Here is a 10312-nt window from a genome sequence, read left to right as displayed (position 1 = left end):
CGGCACACTAGTGTGCCGCGGAACAGTGGTTGAAAAACACTGCTTTAAATGATGCGGAAAAGCACAAAAAAAGGGGGGTGGGGGGAGGAGAGGGAGGCACTGCTGGTTGATTGAAGAGTGTGAGATAAGCAGAATCAGGTGGTTTCATATTCATGTCGCTCTCCGTTGATTCTGCAGAGCGCAGGTCGTTCTTCAGTGGCTGCACAGCTGCAAGTATCCCTCCACCATTTGACAGATAACGAGCCAAACACGCAGCTCATCGTAAGTGTAAGCGCGCCACCACATGGTTCAGCTGCGCAATAGCAGGCGTTCAAGTCAGCAAAGAAACATTCATGGTTAGTTTAGCCTCCATTATTTTGTCTCTCAGTGGCTGTAAGGAGACTTTCTGATGCAACATTACAGGAAAGTAGGAATTTATGAAGGGCCAACATTTATATTAGCGAACAGAGGGCTAAAGCAGGCCGCTGTAACACTTCATTACATCTGCAGCCTCTTCCTGCTCATTTATCACCGACTCTATTCTCAATCCCCCCCCCCTCCATCCTCTACCTTTATTACTTCAATCGCTTGGCAGTGTGCCTTCTGCCACTCAGTAGGCCCGCTGCCCTGTTTCACTTCAGGCAACCCAAACATGCACCTCACACACGCGCTCCCATTTCAAACACGCTCTATGTCCGTCATCCATCTGTCTGTCAGTCACTGCACTTTGAAGCTCGGTGCAATCTGGACCTGCACACACACGGAGGGCCATGTTCTGCACAATGCACCAGCTGGACTGCTGATGCCACACACCCAGCCTGCTGAATATTCACCATCATCATCATCGCCGTGCTGAGAGCACCTTGTAGGGTCATTGTTGCAGCAGCTCCAGCGGTGTCAATTACAGGGGACAAAATCTGTTTTGTGTCAACTTGTTCCCTTTCTTCCTGACAGAACCGTGCTGATTTAATGGCTGAGCTCTCAGAGTACTCTCTGCGGTGCGAATGCAGCACTTTCCTTTTGTATCGACTCTTGTCACCGCTTTTGTTTTAGGTGTAGGACTCAAAGAAAGAAGTTAAATTAATTTGCAATAAAAAAAAGTGGATAAAGCATTACACGAGCTACAGCGAGGCGAGGGGAGAGCAGAAATAAACAAACAGTGGAGTTATAAATACTGACTGAAGTAATGTCAAATAAATGGCTTCTGTGCTAATGAGCCAGAAGGAGGAAATGCACTGTTCATAACAAACATTCAACTCCAAACCTCAATGCATTTCATTGGGATTTTATGTAATAGACCAACACAAAGTAGTGTGTGATTGTGACATGAAAGGACTTTTTTTTATGAAAAAGTCTGAGAAATGCATGATAAATATGTCTTCATCCCCATAATTTATTTGGGATACCTGTGCTTTGCACATTTAGAGACAGATTTTTAGCTAAAGCCCAGTCACATTTGTAAAAACATATGTCATCAGACTTTTCACTCCTCATATTCCCCGCTATATTTTGGTCTAGACTTTGATTAGGTCACATAGTTCAAAGAATTCCTGACTGCAGAAACTTTAACAAGGTTCCCAGGATCTTAGGAAGAAAAATACCCCACAGGATCACAGATCTTCCACCTTGTTAAAGTTAAAGTTTTTCCTCAAATGCATCTTTTGTTTCATGCACAGATCACCCAAGGTGTTCACTTTTGAAAAGTTCGATCTTAGTCTAATCTGACCAAAGGAAACTGGTTCAGAAGACGTTTCAGAACTGCAGAGTAAAACTCAACATAGTTAGGTTTATGATAGTAGGGGAATAATGCCTCTTTTCTGGTATATAGACATTATGGTGGCATGTGGGTTCAAATAGTTGTTTCACAAAGACACAGCGTAACTCAGAAAACACAAAAAGCAGTTTATAATTTATTTAAGGACAAAAGGCTGTATAAATCAACGTGTACAGAAGAATGTAATCACACTTTTAAATGTTGCTCTGAGTTTTTTTTTTGTGACCTTGGGATTTAATTCATGCTTTTACATGAATTAGATCGAGTTAGATCAAGTTATCTTTGTTTTATTTAGTTTAACTTAAATTACAAAAAGTTAAAGAAGAAGAAGAAGAAGAAGACGAAGAAGAAGAAGAAGAAAATACATTTGTATACTCTGTGTATTTAAAGTGAAAAAAATCAGTCTATTGATCTTCAGAGGCATCAGGAAGTAGAATTATGTATAACAACCATTAACAAAAATGGAAATACTATTGATAAATTTATGTAATAAATGCATAGTGTGTATATGAATAGAAGTGTTAAATAAAATTTACTTTCTGATTTTAATCTACTGACGTTACCCTGCACCCTTGGACAGCTATGTGTTTGTGACTGAAATGCTTAATGGTGGATTATTTTTAGATTTTTTTTTTTTTAATTAGTTGCTTCTTTGCTTATTTAACACTTTAAGTATAGACTGCTTCGACATCAAACACATAGCATCTGCTTTTGCAGTTTTATTGGAGCAAATCCTCTCTTCTCTCCTAAAATTTACTCTCCATTATGGCAGAAACTGGTTAGTTAACCTTTGAACATCTGCCACCTCTTCCACCCCTGCAGATATTATTTTACCAAACTCAAACAAAGCCGCTCAAAGCAGCGGCTAGGAGCTCCTTTTATCCGTGCAAAGACCAGCTGAGGAGCAAGAAAAGGGACGACCATGACGACCCAGTCGGGTCATTTCCGCCATTCTGTATTTAAAGGCTTATCTTGAGCTCAGCTCCGGTAGGCTTCATGGCTTAAATCGAGCAGAAAATTCAAAGAGCACCAAAAACAGAGGGCTGCCGTCCTAACTCAATTACTCCCTGAAGGCAGTCCAAGTGGCCAGCTTGCACACTCAGCCATCCACAATCTTTAATCTTTTTTTATCACAAAGATCCATGCAAAGCCTCCTCTTTGGTGATTAATGTAGTGAAGAAAATCAAGGCCAGGGATTAGCCTAAATTAGAAGAGCGATACGGACCCTTGCTCTGGTGCTCGTTATCTAAACGAGTTTCTCATCATTTGGAGGAGAATTTGAGGAAAAAAATCAAGGTTAATCAAACACTTGATTCTGCTCAGCAGCTGCATGACAAAAGCTGGAAAGAAAAGAAAAAAGAGAGAGATGAAAACCGATACAAAGATGTTGACAAACAACAAAAACGGTTGCAAATATTTTATTCCAATAAATTAGCATAAATCACTTCTGGAAAAGAAATCTGAATGTAGTGTTAGAATATCCCCCCGCAAAAAAAAACAAAAAACATTTGGACAAACTCTTACTGGATATGGATGAAATCCGAACAGTCACCTAAATAAAAGATGAAAAACAAAACAGATTTCTGAATTTAAATCAAACAAGTGCAAACAACTCACAGTGTCTCAGACGGTAGGAAAGATTATATCTTTCAGACGAGATAGTGCAGGAGTGCAGCTTTCACAAATACTTCTCTTCCTATGTACAACTAAAGCATGATCTACGGAGCCCTCTAGGGGACACGGAGAACGTTTTTTTTCTTTTACGTTGCATCGCAGTGAGTTTTGCGTTCGCTGGCATATTTTGTATACAGTCACAGATGTCAATTTAAAATTTCAAATACATTTAAAGAGACTCAGTGAAAACGTGTTCATATATTCTTAACTCTTTGGCGCAAAAACAGATTGAAAGTCAAATTAGTCGCTGGTCAGATATGATTTCAGTACCCAGTGAAAATAACTCAGAAATAGTCCAAATAGTTTGGATGCAGTTTTTCTTTCTTTCTTTCCTTCTTACGGAAACATTTGTTTACATCTTGGAAGGGCGATGGGAAGCTCACGTTTGGCCCGTTTTGCTTTTGCACATATGTTTGTGGTGCATTTCTATCCTAAAGAAAAAGATATAAAACTTCAGATATCTCACAAACGAGATACTAAGACGCATGGAAAAACCTTACGAAAACCTTATGTTATAGCAGAAAGTACGGTGGCCACTGTAAGAAAGACTTAGTATCGGTACATTATTGCAAGGGAACGTTAAAGAAATTTTTTTTTCCCCCATGTCCCCTAGGGAGCTGATTAGACTAAATAATCTTTCTTTTCTGAGCACTTTAGGGATTTATCAGATTGCATGAAAACGCATCATTACATTTTGATATTTTAAATAACATTTAGACTCATATGAGTATTCCCTTTATCTGCAAAGCAATAAATTACGATAATATCTTCCTGTGTTTGATTTTGGCCCATCAATTGGAATGGGATTAATGCACATTAATGCCTTTTACATCTAAAACTGGAATACATATTGAAAGTGCTCTCTTCTTTAAAAATCGAGGTTCAGACCCAAAGTGGTGACGAGTGCCTCTCCCTTCAGTTCGCAGCGTCCTCCTCGGACTCAGAGTTATCCAGGGTGGACACGGCGGAGCTGTACCACTCCGCACTCTCCTCCTCCTCCTGCCTCCCTCCTCCGCCAGCGCCTCCCGCTCCGTCTCCTCTGTCTTTTCTCTCGTTCAGCATTTCCACCGCCACCTGGTGATACGGGTGCTTGCGTTTGGTGTGCCGTCGCAGAGTGTTGCGCTCCGCAAAGCGAGTGTGGCAGAGCTGGCACTGGTAGGGCTTCTCTCCGGTGTGCACCCGCTGGTGGCGCTGCAGCTCGCCGGCCTCCCTGAAACGCTTGGAGCAGATGGGACACACAAAGTTCCTCTGGCCCGTGTGGATGTGCTTGTGTCTCTGTTGAAAGAAATTGTGAGCTTTCATAACAGGCGCAGCGTATTTCTGAGGCGATCCAGAGGCATTCGTGGGTTTTCCTTTACATTTTGTCATATTACAGTGGCTGGATGTAGTGAAGTATAAGTATTTTTGTTACTTCTTCAGTAGATTTAATTGTATGTACTTTTTACTTTTGCTCTACTACATTTTACATGAAGTATCTATACTTTCTGCTCAACTAGATTTCTGTAATGTGCTGTGCTACATTGCAGTTTTTTAATTTGTTTATGAGTTTGAAAGCAATTAATCACTTATTTGAGTTAACTGGTAAAAAAACAAAACAAAAACAAAAAACGACTGTATGTGAGCCAACACTCGAGTTTACATTTTGAAACTGGTGTCAAGAAATTAAAATATTGTTCACTATTGAGCCATTACAAGGTTGAATACATGGTATTTTTTTAAACGAGTTGATGATAATAATAATAATAATAATTGTGAACTCAAAACCTTATTTCCTTCATATAATTTTTCTGAAAATAACTAGGCTTATACTACGTCCACCTGGTCAACTCCAGCATGAAGTTGCACTAAACTATTCAAACAGAAGCAGAAAAACGTAACTCTATATGAATATGTTGACTTTAAACTGGTTTGACATTTTAATAAGCTGCAGCTGTTTAACCGCTATAAACCTAAAGATCCAGGCTAAACCTAATACTGCAAGTTGGAGACAAAGATAAAAACCGTAGAGCCTGGAGAAGCAGAGAAAGAACATCCTGGAAAACAAAGGATAAAATCCCATTTTTTTCATTAAGCTGGAAAACAAATAACACTTTATTTTGGAGAATTACACACCACCTCTAGCTGTTTCTGTGCCTCCAGTAGATGGAAAAAAATAGCAGCTAAATAATAGTCTGCAATCACATTTGCTAATGAGGAAGCGGCTTTGATTTGAGCCGTCGTATTTTTCACGAGCATCCGGGCTCTGAAACGTCTCTGCTGCAAATTAAGAGGGAAATAATGTGATCTGGACGAGGTAAAGAGTTGCGATGTTCCATAGCAACATCCACTGGGAGCTTAAATGGGATTTGTGGAAAAGTAGTGAGACTCGGTGATGGATCATAATGTAACACGCAGGGGACATCCTGTGTGTACATCAGGCCTGAAAATCTACGGTTTTCTAGCTTTTTCTAAAGAGCAGAACATATGTGCTATACATTTATATTTTCATATGTGATATCCTTCTTTAGATGTAATTCCAGAGTTAAATTAAAACAAGCTCCTATATCTTGTTGAAAATTTAGTTGTAAGTCAGTTTTGTCTTGTTTCAAATATATTTTGATATTTGAACTAGAGACTTTGGACAGGAGTGTCCAAAGTGCGGCCCGGTGGGCATTTGTGACTCTTGGACTAATTTCGTGCGATTCTCCGGTCTGAAAGATACAAACCAATTCAGCAGGTGGTTGATACAGATGGAGACATAATCAGAGTCCAGGTATTACTGACTTAGTGTTCAGTACAACACAAAGTATTTGTCTTTTTTATCACTAAGTTTTCAGATCCAGAGAATTTTACTGGAAAGCCGACTTTGCTGCACAAAATCAACTTTTACTTAATTTATAAAATGTTGCTGAATATAGCAAGCCTTTTGAAAGAAGGTGATTATATCTGAGAATAAATTTGTTGAGTGAAGACAGTTTTTAAGGATACGAAAACTAGACGCCCTTCTTGTAGTACAGAAAATGTGCAAGATCCTTTTTAAGTTCTGGATCTACAATGAATAAGATCCCTTTCCAACAAAAACTACATTATTTGCTTGATTTTTGTTTTTGTTTAGTTTATTTTCTTACCATGCTAGAACTCCTGATTCAACAATAATGGCCCATGTGGTAAAAAGTTTGGAAACGCCTGTAGTAGACAAAATATATATATATAAAGTAACATTTTGTGTTTTTGCAACCCTTTGTAAAACCATTTCATAATTTCAGCTACTTTTATAAATTGAAAGGTGTAGAATTTGTCCTCCATTTGTGAGCAGTTTAAGTAAGCGATTATTACATATGTTGGCAAATTAATCAGCAGTAATAAATCTTTGCTGCGTCAGTCTGTTCAAGATTGTTCCTGCTGTTCCCTACAGAGAAAAACAATCACTGTAATAAGTTGTGCCATCCCTTAAAAATGACGCCTGATGAGCCTCCTGCTGCGCGTCTAATGAAACCATAGTTACCTGCAGATGGCTGGAGCGCTTGAAGGCTTTGCCGCACTGCTGGCAGACATGAGGCTTCTTCTGAGAGTGTGTGATGGCGTGCCGCTCCAGGTCGGAGAGGTAGAAGAAGATCCGCGGGCAGAGTTGGCAGCACAGCACCCTGCGAGAGCCCAGGTTGGTGGGAGACTCCGCCGGAGAGAGGGGGTCGAGGGCGTCGAGGGAGTCGAGTTTGCCCGCCGGGAGGAGGGGTCCGATGGGAGGGGAAGGAGATTGAGGGGGAGGAGCCGTGCTGCTGGAGAAGTAGAGGTGGTCGTCTAGAGGAAGATGCTCTGAGTGGAGATCTGAGGAGTCAAACTTGGATTCAGAGGCCGGAGACCGGGCCTCCGCCTCCGAAGCGGAGGGGTCGCGTGTCGGGGACTCCGACTGTGCAGGAGGGGCTCCAAAAGTCGATGGCTTGTTGTTTTCACTGGTGACTTCTTCAGCAGATATGGCTTCAGTTCCTGGGTTTGATTGAGAGTAGCAGATCTGAGTTTGGATAAGATGGCCGTCCTGCAGACCCACGGCGGGCGTGGGGACAGCGAAGGAGGCGAGGACGGGGCCAGAGGTCACGCTGTTAACACCTGACAGGATGAGGGGGGAGCTGCCGGCGTCCAGTCTGATTACGGGGTTAGGAAAGGTGGGAAGAGCCGATCCGAGCGCGCTGACCTGACCTGAAGGCAAAGGAAGGGACACTTGAGCCGAGGCTGTGGTAACCTGGGACAGCTGGCCGGTGGAGGGGTCGAGGACGGCGATGGGGGTGGAGGTAGAGGTGGAATCAGTAGATGTGGCAGGGACAGAGGAGAGGAGGAGCAACATGGGGGTGGAAACACCTGGTGAGGTCACTGAGAGGGGAAGCGAGGAGAGCTGAGGCGACGGAGAGGAAGACAGCAGCAGGAGAGGGGCACTGGCTGAAGGGCTGGTCAGGATCTGGATGGTTTGGCTGGACAGAGAGGGGAGCACGGCTAGGTTAGCCTCCTGAGCAGCTTTAACATTCAACTCTGCAGCAGCTGGAGCGTCAGAGTTCGTCATCAGTTGTGTCTGATCACTGCCTTGTGGTGGCTGATCACTGGCAGAAGGTGCATTTAGTGCATTCTCTAAACTTTGGCTAAAGCTTGAACCTGCCAAATCTGATGACCCGTCTTCTTCTTCTTCTTCATCCACCTGAACCTGATCCGACTGTTGCTTCCCCAACACGGAAGCGTCGATTTGCGGCACTTTGAGTCCCTCCGGACTGAGCGTATATGGGATTCCCTGGTCGTCGATGAGGAGGAGGTTTTCATTGTCGCAGTCCTCTGAAGACAGAGACGTGAGGACAGAAGTAGAAAAGTCCTCAGAGCCTTCATCGCTGTCTTCCTCCACCATGTCTCTGTCTCCGTCTCCCTCGAACTCATCCACCTCCATGATCAGGGGCCCCTCGCAGCTCAGGTCCTCCAGGAAGCGCCCGCAGGTCCTCTCTGTTTTCTTGGGCAGACTGAGGTCCAGCGGCTCTGTCTGCTCCTCCGCCTCCCTGAACATCCTCAAAGACCTGCAGTCCACTTCTTGCACAGTTGGAGGAATATTTTGCTCCGTTTCTGTCTCTGCAGGTTCCTGTTTAATCCAGTGATGGCTCAATAGTTTAAATGCAACAGTGTTTGAGACGAGGTCAGTGTCTGACCCTTCCATGTGTGTGATTTTAACTTTTCCCTCTGCCTCTGGGGCATCTTCATTGAACTCTTCTTTATTCCCAACAGCTGATATGTGGATTTGACCGCTGCTGTTCTCTGTGATTAGTCCTCCAGCAGAAACCAAAGCAGCTCCCCTCAAATGTGACCCAACACAGTCTTTGGTCTGGCTGATGGCACATTTCGTGATTGGCCTCTTGCACTGCGGCGGGACAACAATTCTGATCCTTATTGGTTGCTTAGACACCCCAGGCTTCACTCTAATTGGCTGCCTGATCCCAGCAATCTTACTGGTTTCCTGAGAGACCGGCTCCGATGTCCCGCCCACCTCTGCCTGTTCCCCGTTGACTGATTGAGCATCTCTGCTGATGATGGTCACAGCAGCTTTGACGGAGCAGGTCTTGAGGTTACCCGGTTTGGTGCTGGGTGGGATTTTTTTATCCTTTGGGTCCAAAGCGACCTCTGTCATGGGCCCCGGTGCCTCTGCACACTGGCTGCCATTTTGGACTTCCAGGCTGCCACTTGTCAGGACTGAGGCCAACTGAGAATCCATTTTGGGGCATAACTATTCCTATTTCTATAAAATAAAATAAAAATAGTTATAAAAGATAAAATCATTAAATCAAAATTATAAAAACAAAGTAAAATACCTAGTCAAAAAGTCAAAATTCATTATTTATTATTATTATTATTATTATTATTATTATTATTATTATTATTATAAGGGTCAAGCCAATATTCATCCAGAGTTTTGGCATTTCATGATATTTAGATCGTGCAGGATTCTTCCCCAATAAGGATCGCCGCGTATGACCCAACATTACAACCTTCTGCTGCTCCTTCTGTTTATTTTTGCTGTATTTCTAATTAAACTTCACCATATGACCAACAGAGATTGAACTCGAAACGCGACGGAGCGAAGAATCGAGAGAATTTGCATTTTTCCAGCACCATTCTATCACCTGAATGCAGCACGAATAAAAACCGCTTAAGGTTGATTTCGCGTCAGAATATTGTTCGGATTATTCTCGGATGGCCAGTATGTGGCTGTTCTAAATTATCACTGGGGATAAAACCGAGGAGAGCCGTCCGTGTAGGACGCCATTACGCACAGCCCTAGGTCCGAAATGACCATTTATTTCATTCTAAGGGAGCGTGTGCGCTGTGACAGCTGTCGGACCTGGGACAGCAGCATCACAATCGCGTCAGTCGGAGCGGTGGGGGAAACGTGTCAGTTCGCAGCCGGAGCGGATCCCGTCCTCCTCGGTATCGCAGCTTCCTCGGACCTACAGCCAGCCATTTTATGGAGCCGAAGGTCCGAGCCGCCGAGAGCGCAGATTCGGGGGCAAACTTTCCCGGCGCGCTGTCCGCCTAATTCCTGTCTCTGCTTGTCCAGCAGCCGCCGGCGCCTGGATGGACCGGACACGCTTTACATACATTTAAAAACACTGCATTAAAAAAAAAAAAAAAAACTATTCTCCACCCATACTCTCGCTGCATTGGGACTGGCTTACCCGAGCTGTGGATATTTCCGGAGGACCAAATATGACTGTGCAGTGTAAAAGGGTGATGCTGCGAATGCTGAGGGAGGGAGGGGTCAAAGGGAGTTGCTATGGTGTCGCAGCCTACCGGGTCCGAGCAGTAGCCATGTTCAGCCTATGAGTACTGTTGAACCTGCAGCACAGGAGGGTTTCATCATGTGGCATTAAAGAGCCAGAGAGC

General features: G+C 43.5%; 1 protein-coding gene across 2 annotated transcripts; it reads right to left on the bottom strand.

The window, feature by feature from the left end:
* Positions 1 to 4025: 4025 nt before the first annotated feature.
* On the bottom strand, positions 4026 to 10224 carry LOC103136818 (zinc finger E-box-binding homeobox 1). 2 transcript variants are annotated; one of them, XM_016670443.1, is made up of 3 exons: positions 9771 to 10224; positions 6912 to 9167; positions 4026 to 4702 (listed from the first exon to the last, which is right to left on the bottom strand). In XM_016670443.1, exons 2-3 carry the CDS (start codon positions 9141 to 9143, stop codon positions 4343 to 4345), a joined length of 2592 nt encoding a protein of 863 aa, XP_016525929.1. In that variant the 5' UTR covers positions 9144 to 9167; positions 9771 to 10224; the 3' UTR covers positions 4026 to 4342. The 2 variants fall into 2 exon arrangements, with proteins under 2 accessions (XP_016525929.1, XP_007550309.1); XM_007550247.2 differs by having other exon boundaries at positions 10105 to 10224.
* Between the last annotated feature and the right edge of the window lie 88 nt (positions 10225 to 10312).

The sequence above is a fragment of the Poecilia formosa genome, unplaced genomic scaffold, assembly GCF_000485575.1.
Source record: "Poecilia formosa unplaced genomic scaffold, Poecilia_formosa-5.1.2 Scaffold34, whole genome shotgun sequence".
Classification (NCBI taxonomy): Eukaryota; Metazoa; Chordata; class Actinopteri; order Cyprinodontiformes; family Poeciliidae; genus Poecilia; species Poecilia formosa.
Note: the sequence above shows the minus strand (reverse complement) of the source record. Positions and strands in the feature narration are given on the sequence as shown.